At 42.7% G+C, this 15,503-nt stretch overlaps 1 protein-coding gene across 1 annotated transcript in view; it reads left to right on the plus strand.

The window, feature by feature from the left end:
* Window positions 1-15,503, plus strand: part of SYNE2 (spectrin repeat containing nuclear envelope protein 2) — a 272,106-nt gene that overhangs the window by 223,885 nt on the left and 32,718 nt on the right. Inside the window, exons 97-98 of the mRNA XM_018556025.1 lie at window positions 2,557-2,715; window positions 4,097-4,263. Coding sequence (XP_018411527.1) covers window positions 2,557-2,715; window positions 4,097-4,263 — 326 coding nt within the window. The remainder of the gene's footprint in view (window positions 1-2,556; window positions 2,716-4,096; window positions 4,264-15,503) is intronic.

Genomic DNA, 15,503 nt, shown 5'->3' on the forward strand with positions numbered 1-15,503 from the left:
CCTGACCAAAATGTTTGTGTTTTTTTGTCCGCACCTGAAATGCATCCCAATGTATTCTTATGGCATGTCTGCAGTCCGTTCCGGTGGGGGGGATGCTACATGCACTATTTTTTTCTGGTCTGGAATGCACCAAAATACATGTAAATGCATCAAAAATGTATGCAGCTGCCCTGGAATGCACTTGAAAGCCCACACAATGCACTGGAGTGCATAACAAACGCATCAAAAATGCACTGCACCACCTTTGCAGAAACGCATCCAGACCTGGTCGGGACATGTTGCGAATAAGCCCTAAGGATTTGTTCGCACCATGTCCATTGAGCTCCATTTTTCTGCACACCACTAAACATGTCTGAACAAATGTGCTCAGTTCACACCATAGATGTAGCGTGAACAGGCCCTCAATAAATGCTGTAAATTTTATGGAAGTGCATGGAAAACAAGTGGGCACATGCGTGTGCGTGCTTTAAAACGTCTGACAAGTGTGCGCAGTTTGCTGGAAAAATTGCATGGAGCTTTGACAACCCACTGAGACGGACTTCTGAAATCTGGAAGATAGATCTGTTGCCTATAGCAACAAATGGATGCTTCTTATTTTCAGTAGTGGTCTTGTTGCTATGGGAGAACATTTCTTTCCCTTGCTCCATTTACAGTAATCAGCCTCCTTAGCAGTGATCAATGGATAAATGAAGGCAAGCTGGTTACATGGATTAACCTGGGTGCACATGCGGAAAACCCCTGCCAGTCAAAGTGTATTAGAGAGCAGCACTTGGATGGAGGCCTGAGGACAAAGTATCATGGTGCAGGAGTTAATTTCTAATAAATGTGTCTTCTGTGGATGTGGTTCACATGAGGATGGATGGTTTAGGGACATCAGAAGAAGACAGATATCTGTACTGAGCTGTGGAGCACTCTTTATTTCTGCTGTTTTTATGTACTTTCTTTCTAATAAATTGACTCACTAGCTTAGGGGTGGACAAATGAATATAGAATTCAGGAGCCAGCAGGATTTTTTTTAGGAGGCAGCTCCATTGACAACAACTAGAGAGAACCTCAAAAGTTAGGCATCCGCTTCTTAAGTGTTGTGGTTTGTCACCTGCACTCCATACGGCTCTGTAGACCTTTCTCTTTCTGACTAGCGGTGCCTGAAGTGATGGTGCCATGTATCTTCAAATACGGATGAAAGGAATCACAAGCACTTACAGGATGTGACTGTCACTATGTCGCCTTGAGGAAGGGACCCTGCATGGCCCCGAAACGTTGGTTTGATTGTGACACATGTTCAATAAAAATTAACAAGAATATCACATCCTGTGAGTGCTGGTGATTCCTTTCCATAGCTGTAATTTGTAAGGAGCATTGGTGACCTGGCTCCTGGGATTAGTCCAACCCTGCAGTAGAGTGATCTTGGTGTACAGCTATCTACTGCCTGTGTTCCTGAGGCCCCATCTACACAAATGTGTTACGGTAATAAGAAGTAACACGCTGGTATATATGTGTGTTGCATTTACATTCATTCCACGTTGGAAAAATGGTGCAGATGTGTTTTTTTGTTGCAATTTGTTGACTTAACACAACACACATTAAGATATCACAACAATTTACCAGAGACCTGTGATGAACAAACTGGGTCTACACATGGGGCATTGGTGATCTAAGCAGAAGCTCGACTTACCTCAAGCAATTACTGTTCTTGGAAACGTTAACTAGATTAGACCATACTCTGCATTTCCATCATCACACAATGCAGATTTCAGGCTACCATGACTCCTCGGTGCTGTGCAGGTATATTCTAAATCCTGCTTACTGCATTTAGGGGTGGCTTCCATGGAGCTTTGAAGTCCTCTTCTTATTCCCTGTGACAACATCAGAGGTGAAAGGACTTATTAGAGTGGGAGGTGGGGTCCAGGTATCACTTCCACTGATGCTATGCAGATTCATGCACCTCCCCAGGTGACGTGGCCAACACTTTGCAATGGCAGTGCGTGGAACTGGAATTGTCCTGTGCTAACTGCCATTGAGGAGGAGGTGTTAAAAACACTGGTAACCCTCAGTGTATACAGTGTATACAGTTTTCTTAACCATATTGTTTTTTTTTTTATATACTGCAAAGTTTCTTACCTGGAGATCCTGCCAGTAACCTCACTTCCTGATTTAGGGTGTCATGTGAGCTCCTTCAGTAGGCCATTTGGCTGCCTATATGGTAGACCTGACTGGCGGCCTTATGACCAACTGAAGGAGTTTAGACTGATGACGGAGTTACTAATTGTGAGACAGTAAAATAGGAAGTGGTGTTACTAGCAGAAACCTCATCAAAAGACAGCTGGGCAGAGCTGACACCACTCATTCCACCTAAATGTTGTGCGTTGTCAGCGCAGAACAGGACTGAGTGCATTTCTGGCACAGCAACAAGTATTTTCTGTACTTGCATTTAAAGTGATAAAAGATGAGGAAATGTCCTTGTATTGTATAAATGCACTGCATATGCTTTTATCTTGTCCTGGCATTCCCAAGATGTAAAGCTGCTGACTGTCCTTATTTTCCTGCCCTATATAGGTGTCTATGAGAAAGCAGGAGATAGAGGATCGGCTGAACGCCTGGAATGTATTCAATGAGAAGAACAAAGAGCTGTGTGATTGGCTGACACAGATGGAGAGTAAAGTCCTCCAGAATGCTGATGTGAACATTGAGGAAATGATTGAGAAGTTGCAGAAGGTAAACGGTCACAGATTACATTGCTCGTCGGTATTTGAATCCGCATATTGTCTCCAGTAACGTTGGCTGTGTATATTTGCATTCCCATAGGATATGACTTCTTACATGCACAATTCTATATTTCCTGGAAACAGGAAATGACTTCCGTCAGTTGAGATAGAACATGTGGTGTAAGTTGTTTTTTTTTTTTTATATAGGAAGAGGTCATTTCAGGGGCTCCATCCACAAAGTTGTTAACAAAAACATTTCCTGCAGTTCTAACAATTATTATGCGAGACTATAAATATTTTACAGCCAAGCGGTGAATCTGGCAGGGGCTATATTAAATCTCCGGTACAAATCCATTTTTATTTAGGGAGAAAAGCCACAGTGCAGCCTAAATTCTGCCGTGTTTTATACATGTTGGAAAATTATATTTTTTACTTGTTTATATTTATTACTGTGGTTGACTCCTGTTTTAGTAAGTATCATTGATGACTACAGCAGCTATTGCTATCTGCATGGCAGTTGGTACACTGGTAAAGCAAAACGCGATGGAAAGATATAATAGATACAAATGAATTCACCTCTGTATTCATTGTTACATTTGTTTTTTAAATGCAAGCAGTGTTAGTACCTGAATTCGACCTGATAAGAGCATCTTACAGTTAAATATACAGCAGAACTGTAGAAGAAGTGCCAGGCAGTTGTGCCGCAGTGCTCATGTGCTCACAAGGGGCATGCTGATAGGAGAGAGCAGAGTGACAGGTGAGCTCATCAGTCTGCTGATTCGCCTGACAGGCTTGGGGACAGGATCTATAAGTATAACTTGACTGCAGCAGGAGCAAAATCTTAAAAATGCATTCAAGTCATATAACTATTAACAGAACTGTATCTTATTTGTGTATCACTTGGCTGTAAATCCCCAAATCCTCTCTGAATTGGTGCTGACACTGTCCTTCCTTCTGGGGGGCTACTTTTATTCCTCATGGTCCCTGTGTGTGTTGTAAAGTAGCCACCGCTCCAAGCTCACTCCTGTGATGGAGTACTTTTACTTAAATGATGTAAACCCCTTTTTTGTTTCACTTTGTGTGTGGGGACCCCCTTATTCTATACTAGACCACTGTCTTGGACAAGGGTCTGGGGTGGATTTTTAAGGGACCACATCTACATTTTTACGTTGATAGATTTTGTATTTTAGACTGGGTTTCCTCGATATTTTGCATGCAAAGGGTGCCATGGATGATAAAATCAAAACCGATCTAAAATAAGTGATTGTAATAGTTAAGATGTGATCCAGCACAATAGTCGGCAGCAGAAATGGCACTGCTGTGGAACAGTAATAATTTGCATCCAATGTTTTCTAGGTGCTTTTCACAACTTTATGTATTTCTATTATTAGGACTGCATGGAAGAAATTAATCTCTTCAGTGAAAATAAGCTGCACTTGAAACAAATTGGAGAGCAGCTGATCATAGCCAGCAACAAGGCCCGGTCAACGGAAATTGAAAACAAGCTGAATAAAGTGAACGACCGCTGGAAGCACCTGTTTGATGTGATTGGCTCTCGGTAAGGGACTTCTCTTTCCTAAAATAACTTTGACCTGGTCTAAAATATTGAATTGCTGAATTGCAGCATCTAAACACTGCCCATCAGATGTCAGAGCAAAAGCTGCTCACTGGAATTCTGGCATTTAAGAGCTGAATGACCGGGGGCATGGCTTAGCACCAGGAAGGAGTGGGGCGTGTTCTTGTAATTTTACAGAATGGTTGTAGGATAGAATTGGCTTCACAGGAATTCATGGACTGATTGGTAGACTTAAGGTGACACTAAACTGTGGAAATAAATCTTAAAAATGCATTCAAGTGCCTTAACTATTAACGGAATAGTATCTTATTTGTGTATCACTCGGCTGTAGATCCTCAAATCATCTCTGAATCGGTGCTGACACTGTCCTTCTTAATGGAGGGGGGCTACTTTTGTGCCCCATGGTCCCTGTGTGTGTTGTAAAGTAGTCACTGCTCAAAGCTGGCACCTGTGATGGACTACAAGCTCAATACAAATTAGTAAACGAAAAGTGAGATTGTAGTCCATCCCGGGAGCGAGCTTGGAGTGGTGGCTACTTTACAACACACACAGGGACCATGGGGCACAAAAGTAGCCCCCCTCCAGAAGGAAGGACAGTGTCAGCACTAATTCAGAGATTATTTGAGGCTCTATAGCCGAGTGATACACAAATAAGATACATTTTTGCTAATAGGGTACTTGAATGCATTTTTAGGCTTGAACTCCTGAGTTTAGTGTCACTTTAACGCAGGTACTTTCAGGCTCTGCAGCAATGTTATAAATGCTTTAGGCCGGGTTCATGTTAAAGTCGAGATTAGCTGTACAGAATTAGTACTCCATTAACAGTAAATGTGTTTGACTGTGTATTCAGCTTTTTGCCTGGAGTTTCTCCCAAACCTTTTCTCCATGTGTGGAAACTGTTGTGTTGCCTGTCTCTGTATGAGCCTACCCTAGTTGGTCTTTTGCAATTCATGTTTACATCCTCATTTTAAATTTCATGTTCAGGGAATGGGCATAGGTTTGCTGTTGCTGATTCCTAAACATTGAGCTCGGTATAATTGAGTCAGTTGGACAGTTGTGGGTTTAATACACCAGAAATGCTCCATATGGCTATGTTGCTTTCATGGCAAGACATGCTTGTGTTATTTTATTCTCCTAGGACTGGGGTAGGCAAACTCCAGCCCTCCAGCTGTGGTGAAACTATGAATCCATCATGCATCTGCCTCTGGGAGTTATGCCTGGGGCTGCACCACAGCTGAAGCGCTTGAGTTTGCCTACCCCTCTCCTAGGAGGTGTAGTGGAGCTTTGTGTTGCTTATCCTGTTGCATGTAGTATGAAAATATAGCACATTTTGTTGGTTTGTTGTTCTTTTTGTTATAGCCATTCATCAGAACTTTTTACCTTCACCTAGCTAACCCTAACTGAGGCAAAATGGTAGTCAGGCAGATATTTTCTTTAAATATTAAGGCCAAATAGCCAGATACAAAATGTACTTTCTCATACTTAGGAGATTGAGATGTGTCACATATTGTTGTATACCGGATTGCACCATGCTATCCCATCTAACCAACAATATCTGGCTGGAAGAGTGCTGATGACCGCACTGCCACTTATTTGGGTGTTACAACCAGTTTTTTGTTATAAAATGTTTTCTCAATATTATCACCTTTTTATCTGAAACATTTTGAGTATAAATAATAGGGCTTTTTTTCCCCCCGATTTTATTCAGATACAAAATTTAAATAAATACCATCCTTAATTTAAAATAAAATAGAAAAAAGGACAAATACAGTGTTACAAATATAACGTTCAGAATTAAACTGCATACACAATTTTTTGCCATCGCACTGCACTGGAATGCACAGCATTGCGGTACCGTGCGTTCCAGTGCAGGCAATCACACTGTGTATGTGCAGGTTTTATTTTTTAATGTATTATAAGCACATGCCACTTGAATAGCTTCAGCCAGGGAATGGCAGCTGCCAGTGGCAATATTCTGAATGTAAATACAGCAGGTAGAGGGTGGGTGCAATAGCCACCCTGCTATTGGCCATTTCAAATTGCAATCGCAAATAGCAGGATGGCTATTGCAGCCACCCACTGTTTGCTGTGCCCTCCTCCCAGTGTGGAGGAGAGCTAGAGGATCCAACCAACTAATTAATAATGGAGAATAGTTGACAACTATTATAAATGAATTATCGATTAGTTGGTTGCAGCCCTAATACCTACGCTTCTGAATCCCCATGAATCTCCATAATGGTATTTTCATCTGCTTTGTTATTGTGCTGCCAGTTGATACAGTGGTGGTCACAGACAGCCTAGTTTTTAAAGGTCAACAGAGAGGTACAAATTTAGGACAAATAAATTGGGTACAAGTGTTATTGGTTAGGCCTTAGGAATTTTGGCAGCTCCCTATTTTAAGAGGATATTGCCTAGTTTAAACAACCAATATGTTTAAAAACTCCAGTCACATTATGAAGCAAGCCTATCTCAAACCTGGGCGATGGTAAATTGATTATAATGAAAAAGCAGAGGTTCCCCCCGTTATCAAACTGGTCATCAAATCAAGAGATAAAGGCAGCTAAGGCTGTGTGCAATTCTCAACTTTTCCTGTAGAAATCAAGATTGCCTGTAATGCTCCTGCCTTCTGGCTCTTTCTGGTATTAACTGCGGGCACCAATCACATTGACGGACCAATGGGGATGTTTAGGAGGCAGGAGAAGTGGAGTCAGGCTGGACTTGGAAAAAATGAGCCAAGAATTGCATATATCTTCAAAAGTGTCTCTATCCATTTATCCTTCACTCTTGCATGCAGTTTTCTTTGATGGTACCCTCTGTGTTAGACTTTTTTTTCTTAGGTTTTGACAGAGTGGGGTTACAACTTTTTGGCCCCCTGGCTGTTCTGTTGAATTTTTTAATGAGCCCTATAGGGTTGTGTGCCACCTTTTGTTGCCCATAGAAACCAAATCTTTCCTTTCCATATCCCATATTGCAATGGAAGGATAGAGTAATCTGGCTGCTTCGGGCAAATAAGAAAGGCTTTTTGAAAGAGCTCCTAAGGATGGGGGGGGGGCGTTGTATGGTGTATATATCAAAAGCCCCTTTGCTTCTCCAGCGTCCAGTCAGAGTCTCTCTTTTGCTGTCTTCTTTAAAGGAGAACTATGAGGTGAGTGCTTTTCACTCACCTCATAGTTCTAGCCGACCTGTGACAATGAGACTGTCACAGGTCGGCTCAGTAGATCGGGAGGTGAGCGAACACATGCCGGTGTTCGCTCACTTCTCGATCCTGTCACGGCTCTCTGCCGTGACAGGGGAGGGGATGGATTCCCCCCTCCCCGCTCCGATCCTCCAGCGCTGACTGGCGGAACGGACGGGGGAGGGGGCGGGTACAGCTGGCTCTGCCTCTAGATAGGCAGAGCCAGCTGTCACTCACGCAGCTGGGCGGATCTCGACATCGATGTCGGGATCCGCGCCGGCGTCTCAGTATACCGCGAGCTGTAGCTTGGGGTATACTGAGCTTAGGGTGACGGGAGGACGCTAGTTTGTGTCCCCACATTACCCTAAGGAGAACTATGGGGAAAAGCCCTGACCCCATAGTTCTCCTTTAAGGTATACCTTTTTTTTTTCCCCTGTTTACACCAGTATTCAGGGTATCAAACATGGTCACATCGCTGCCTCTCCACTTACCTGAATCGCTGGGTTTTAATCTGACGATTTTCCACCCACGTGGCTGCATTATCCATTCACAGATCCTTTGACAGCATCTGTGAATGGAGAAATTACAAGTCCCATCTGCCACTGTGACAGAGAAACTTGTAGTTCTTAATGGAACGTAAGATCGGTGACGTCACCACACTTCCAGTCTATAGACACTTTTTCATGTCCATGTTACTGAATGTACAGACAGTAGATGAGAGGGAGAATCTTCAGCAGCCATAACATTGCACCCATAATCCACTGATCACAGCCAGGGCCGGCCTTAGGCCTTTAGGCGCCCTGTGCGAGAAAGCTTTACAGCGCCCCTCAGTGACCACACCCTTTAGTGGCCACACCCCCGTAACCACACCCATTTTCCCCAATATCCGCACCAATTAAAGACTCTTATTTTGTTAAGCCGCAAAGAAACATATTAAAAAGTATGATAAAAATAAAACTTTTATTCAAAGGTATTAAACTTGTAGCACAATATAAGTATTCTTATCAAATAAAACAACAGAAGGTAAACAATAAATGTCAAACTACAATAGAGTCTATAAAAATAAAGTGTCAGGTTGTCATGCCGATCCCTTTTTTCAAGTAAGTGTATCTAGTAAAGTAAAAATAGAAAACAGAACACAAAACCTGGACTACATGTAAAATTAATGAATTACTATATGTCCGAATATACGAAAAATATATTCAGGTGCATAATAATTTGTTTGAGAATGTGCGGCGGCCATGTTGGCCACCGGCATGTTCTGTGAATGCGTGCCACTATCTTGGAGGCAGGGAGCATAACGTTACATGACGCCATGCATGCCTGGCGTCAGGTGACGTCACACGCCGATATTGGCCCCACCATCTTGGTGTATACCAAGATGGCGACGCGCCCAACACGTGCAGTGTTATATGACGTCATGCGCCCGGCCTCCAGAACACGCCAATGGCTGAATCCAAACTAGCATAAAAAAGTGTTTTGTTTGATGAAACAAATGAAAACTTTTTTAGTTTTCGTTTATTTCATCTCAAATTAATTTTTAGTCTTCGCAATAATGTCTAATAATATGTGTGTGTGTGTGTGGGGAGGGGGGGAAGGGGGGGCTGTTTTCACTTTTTTAAAATCTTTTTTAAATTTTTTATTTTTTTTCATAATTTTTTATTTTTGTATTATTTATTTTGTACTGTTGGGGGGGGGGCTTCGGGGAAATATATTTCCCTTTTAAAATAGAAAAGAAATTGAGGACACCAAATCCTCCATTTCTTTTTCTACAGCCTCAGCACTCAATGAATGGGAAGCTCTCAGTACAGAGGCTTCCCATTCAAATACTTACTATCAGCTGTTTCTGAATGGGGAGGAGCCTCTATACTGAGTGCTTCTCCCCATTGGTGAAATCTTGAATGAACAGGCTGCGATGTAAATCACATGCTGTTCATTCATAACTGGGGACACATAGTACTATGTGTCCCCAGTTATTTACAAACACTGGAGCGATCGGACGATCGCTCCAGTGTTTGTCCTTCTCACAGGGAGGATCGGTAAATATCAATGATATTTACCGATCTCCCGCTCTGCCACGCACAGAGCCGCTGTCATCCTGAAACTGACAGGAAACTGACTTAAGCAAGCCCTGGCTGTCTGGTACGTACCACCCATTGTATATGAAACCTGTGCTTTTGAATAGTTACTTTTTGACCTTTTATCAGTTATTCTATTCCCATTTAACAACAGTAATGAAGTCTTTAGGGGCAGGCCTTGGACGTAATTGCTGTCACTGAATGTGTTTGCCTTTGCAAACCAGTAGAATTGCCTGTAATGCCTCATTTAGAAAGAGGCAAAGGGTGAAACGGTGGAGTGATTGGTGTGTGCCTGATTTAGCCCAGTCCATCAGTCTGGCTGTGGGCTTAGACACTGATGTGATTCAGTTTGTGACATCAGGCTCGGCTTGGCCATATGGCATGATTACAAGCAGCTCCCTCCTCACATGTATTGTGTGCGTGTGAAAGGGCTTGTGCCATTCAGAAAAGGATTGTCAACTCTGATTACTGGCTGCAGCTTGATGTAGTACAAAAGGGAAGGGGGAGACTCGGAGTGCCCGAATAGCTGGCTAAGCTATGCAAAAACTGCTGAGCTCCAACATCTGCCTTGTCCCCCCTTCTGAATTGTAACAGTTAATATTTCAAAAGCAATAACATGACGCCTGTGAAGTTACTCAATAAACATTATTAATAATTAAGTTACTTTATTAGAACTCTGAGATTTTATTTTTCTTTGAAAGTGGACCTAAAGTCTAGTCTAGTTGTGTTATAGTGGCTACACACATCTCAATATGATCATTTGATCAACTGGTTGATGCAACCAAACAAATTGATTCAAAATGGATTTTAGTGCAGAAAACACACTGCCTTGCTACTAAAAAAAAGGATTGAAAGCTTTGTAATGGAAACCCATCCATAAGCTGGTTCAGATATCGATTGATTGTATGTAAAGTTTTAACTGTCAGACAAGCTGTTGTTTAGGTACTGATCAGCTATGCAAAGAAACAGTGTCTCAGATAATTTTTGCTTGATCTTAAAGGGCAACTCTACTTTTAGTGAAGTTGTCCTTTAAATGTTCTCCCCACCCCACTTGAGCTGTAGCCTCCTACCAAAGTACTTACCTTTAGTCCACTCCTGAGTTCCTCACTGTGCTGCCCACTCTAATACCAGATAGCCTTTGCAGAAAAATGTCCTGCCTGCATCCAACTCCTACTGTGCATGCTCACAGCTTGGCCCATTCGTTTTTATGTCAGGCCCGTATTTATGGCCACCCAGGAAGGTACGGCTCCAGCTATAGAATGGAATGTGGCAAGTGATATGCATGCTCAGTGGGACAAAATGCTAATTTGCTGCCTAATGATTCCCACCCACATCCAGGGGCCATTGTAATGAGATCATCAATTTATTCACTTCACCTGTCAGTGGTCATAACATTATGGCTGAGCATTGTATGTATGCATGTATGTAAATAGGTAGATAGACAAGTGCAATGCCTAGGTACAAAATCCTAAAAGCTCTAAAATTCAGGTTGACCATGGTTCACCTTTTCCTGATCCGGCACAGTAAACCAACAGGATGCCACAGGTCAATGTAAAAGTTTGGTGAAGTATGCAAATATTTGAAACATTATTAAATCTGTATAGAAAATTTACAGATATATTGGAGATTAAAAAAATAGGCCCAAAATACACATAGATATGAAACAATAGTTGTCAAATCCAACTAGACAATCCTGATGTCTACAGCACCAGATCTCCATAGCCATCCCCGGTCAAATAAGCATTGGGGGTTTGGGGAGGGAATGTTTCTAGAAATTGGCTGTATTGGATTTTTTATGCCATCATTGTCCACAAGGTAACTAGGGGTGTCCTGCTCCCCCAATCCCCCCCTCCCCTCCATATCCATAAACAGCAATACTCAGGTTTCCGGTGATTGCTCTGATTGCTATGTGATATCTTTGGGTAGCACAAAAATTAGGATGCCATTGCTGGTCTCCTTCAGAAAATATGATGCTGGATTAAATTTCCCTGTCTCCCTGGCGAGCAGCATGCAAGTAGCAAATTAAAGTCACAGAAAAATCAAAACCCTTATATCTATACTTGTGTACTGGGTCAGTGACTCAAGATATCGAAGCTTAATGATCAGCATGACAGCCAGACAACTAGTTCTTTCAAAAAGGAGAGTTCAACCTGATCTGTTGATCGACACTGTTTCCTTTTTGTTTTGTATAACCGAAAATGTTCAATAAAAAGTAGAGATCAGCAATGGTGGCCAACATATTTCACACATGACAGGTTTCCTTTAAGGAAAAAAAAAATCTGATAATGATAATACCCCTAAAACCATTGCTTTACTTGACTTTTACTGTCTGAATAATAAGCAGACATCACACCCTTTCCTCTTGGATGTCTCAGCTTTGATGTATACTTTGTAAACTATGTGAACTTTGGAAGTCAAAAATAAAATGATCTCATAATTATATCCGACTGGGGGCATGAAACTAAAAATGATTTACTGGCATTGTGAAACCATTGTTTTCTTTAATCCCACAACAAAAAGAGAACACATGCAACAGACCTAAATGGGACCTTCAGAGTACATACACAGGACACACACTTGCTATACACCGATCAGCCATAACATTGACCACTAAGAGGTGAAGTGAATAACATTGATTATTTAGTTACAATGGCACCTGGAAGTGGCTGGGATATATTAAGGAAGCAAGTGAATATTTCCCCCCACCCCCAGAAGTTGATGTGTTGGACGCAGAAAAAATGGGCAAGTGTAAGGGTTTGAGCTGCTTTGACAAGTGCTAAATTGTGATTGCTACATGACTGGGTCAGAGCAACTGCAAATGTGCAGCTCTTGTGGGTTGTTCCCAGTCTGCGGTGGATCTACCAAAAGTGGTCCAAAGAAGAAAAAACGGGGAACCGGCAACAGGGTCATGGGCAGCCAAGTTTCATTGATGCACATGGGGCTGACCCGTGTAGTCTCATCCAATAGAAGAGCTACTGTAGTTCAGATTGCTAAAAACAAGTTAATGCTCGGTCCCATAGAAAGGTGTCTGAACACACAGTGCATTGCAGTTTGCATATGGGGCTGCGTAGCTGTAGACCGGTCAGGGTGCCCACCGCCAATAGTTCCTACAATGGGCACGTGAGCATCAGAACTAGACCATGGAGCAATGCAAGAAGGTGGCCTGATCTGATGAATCATGTTTTCTTTTACATCATGTGGATGGCCAGGTGTGTGTGTGTTTCACTTACCTGGGGCAGAGATGGCACCAGGATGCACTTTGGGCAATGTTCTGCTGGGAAACCTTGGGTCCTGCCATTCATGTTAATGTTACTTTGACATGTACCACTTACCTAAACATTGTTGCTGACCATGTATAGTCATGGAAATGGTATTTCCTATTGGAAGTGACCTATTTCAGCAGGATAATGCTCAGTGCCACTTTGCAAAAATGGGTCAAGAATGGTTTGAGGAACACAACAACAAGTTTTGACATGGCCTTCATATTCTTCAGATCTCAATCCAATCGAGGATCTGGGTAATGTGCTGGAGAAACAAGCCTGATTCATGAAGGCCCCACCTCACCACTTACAGGACTGAAAGGATTTGCTACTGACAGCTTGGTGCCAGATACCACAGCATACCCCTGCAGAGGTCTAGTGGGGCCCATGCCTCCAGGGCTGTTTTGGTGGCAAAATTGGAAGCTACACAATATTAGACGGTGGTCATAATGTTATGGCTGATCTCTTTCCCTCTCCTGCTTTAGGTGGCCTTTAAGTCCCACACCGGAACTGCCAAACTCTTCCCTACGTTGCCTGATCACTCACTTAGGGAAAAACCATTACTCCTGGACCCTACTAATTTAAAGGAAGCCTGCCATGATAGAAATGTGGATGCTCCTCTTACTCACATCCTTCCAAAAATACTAATGACCTGACTATTTTGATTCTCTGGTTTCAGTACTTTGAGTCAAGTTTGCTGGAACCTGTATGCATATCAGTTCTAGATGTACTTGCTGCATGACTGTTTTTAGATCAGTGACCCAATGTTTTGAGGCTCGAGCATCAGCCTGGCATCCAAGCACCATACATTTTGAGTAGGCCAGCAGTGGCAGCCATTGTAATGATGACATATTTAAAGCAACCGGTTCACTTTAACTGCTGCCCCCCCAGCTTTACATAGCTGGTCTGGTAAACAATTAAAAGCAGAGTTATCGCCGTTAAGCACCAAGTTATAATTTGGAACCTACCCAGGGCTGGTGTAGGGTTGCCACCTGTCCAGGATTGACCCGGACAGTTCGGGTTTTGAATGCTGTGTCCGGGTTTCATGGCAGCAGAAACCCGGACACATGATGTCAGGCAGACAGGGGCATCCAAAATTAAGATAGGGGCTACTGGCCCCCCCACTAAATATAGTCTCAACTGTGATATTTACATATGAATGGGCGTCGCTATTTACATATGAATAAGCTGCGACTCTATAGCCCAAGAAAAAATGTCTGCGCGTCACTAGAGTGTTCGGGTTTCACTTGAAGAAAAGGTGGCAACCCTAGGCTGGTGCCTCTCTTGCTGTCCCTTATAAGTGTCTAGGCAGCCAGTTACCAAGCACCGGGATGTCACATGGGTGAAAGGAAATAAGTCAACAGCTCTTTATACCAGGCAGTACCAGGTATCTCTCAGAGCTCATTGTGAAGAGTAAAATGAGTTCGCATGTAGGAAGGAAGACCTATTGCTTTGCCATGTGGTGGTAGGTAAGGGGGGCCGGGGGTCAAAGCCTACCTGCTCTGTGGTTCTATCTCTCCGGATAGCTAAATCCACATGAATACCATTAGGGCGTGTTCACATCAAATGCAGACCAGATCTGCACGAGTTTCTGCACACGCAGTGCAGTGTTATACCGCGTTTTTGATGCATTCCGGGCCGTTTTTGGAAGAAAAAAAATTGTGTTTTTTTTTTCGTTTTAGTTTAAATGGGCTTTCAGTGCATTCCAGGGCGTTTGCATGCGTTTTTGATGCGTTTGCATGCGTTCCAGAGCAGGTCAAATAGGGCTTGCTGCAGTTTTTTTACATGCTCTGGAACTGAACGCTGCGGTGTGAACTAGAGCCCAAAATACCATTGGAATACAATGGTCGCAGTTTTGATCCGGTCTGTAACTGCTCTGCTCCTGGAACGCGCTCGGTGTGAACAAGCCCTTAATTTATTTGAAATGGTGCTGGAAAATAAATCGGGTTTTAATGCACAGAATCCAAGTAACCGGTGAATACAGTTTTTTGCCAGGGGCCCTGTGAAAACCCTTCTGATTCTGGCCTCACTATGTAAAACCGTAAACATTTTCTCTTGAGCTCAGTTATGTTTCCTAGAAAGCGATATCTTCCTTTCACTGTGCCAGTCAGGCCTGACGAGGGTTTCTATGTGATGGGGGAGATGTAGAATTACCTGTGGTTTAACCTGTTGCTTGGCTATCCTCTGCCGGCATTCTATGGTTTAGCAGTACTAAACATTCAATCTCTAAGCATGGCGGTGATAGAAAAGCTCTCTGTAGGCCGGATTAAAAGACCACAAAGCTTCATTAGGCTTCTGGCCAAGTGGCATTACTTAGAAGAAAACATTCAGCAGGTGCATGCTAGCCGACATTCTACAGAGGAGAGCAGACTGCGGTACTGGTCCAGTATTTGTCTGTCCTAATTATGTGTATTACCAGCACAAACTACTCACCATCCAGAACATCAGGGCTTTTCTATTAAACAAAGGATGTCAGTCTGACTTTTGTGGGGGAGGGGGGGATATTGCGTTAGTGATTGTTCGAAATCACTTATTAAAACCATTATCCAGTTTTACTTTCAGGAAGGGATCATTTATATGCAATTCAGGACCCGACACCCTCAAAAATGCTGTCTTTATCCAATTTGCCCACCGCTTGCAAGAACATATAGTTACTTTATTTAATAACCCTTCTGTTTTTTTGTGGGTTTTTTTTTTTTTTTTTAAAAA

Source organism: Nanorana parkeri, unplaced genomic scaffold (genome assembly GCF_000935625.1).
Source record: "Nanorana parkeri isolate BGI_ZX_2015 unplaced genomic scaffold, ASM93562v1 scaffold12, whole genome shotgun sequence".
NCBI classification, from domain to species: domain Eukaryota; kingdom Metazoa; phylum Chordata; class Amphibia; order Anura; family Dicroglossidae; genus Nanorana; species Nanorana parkeri.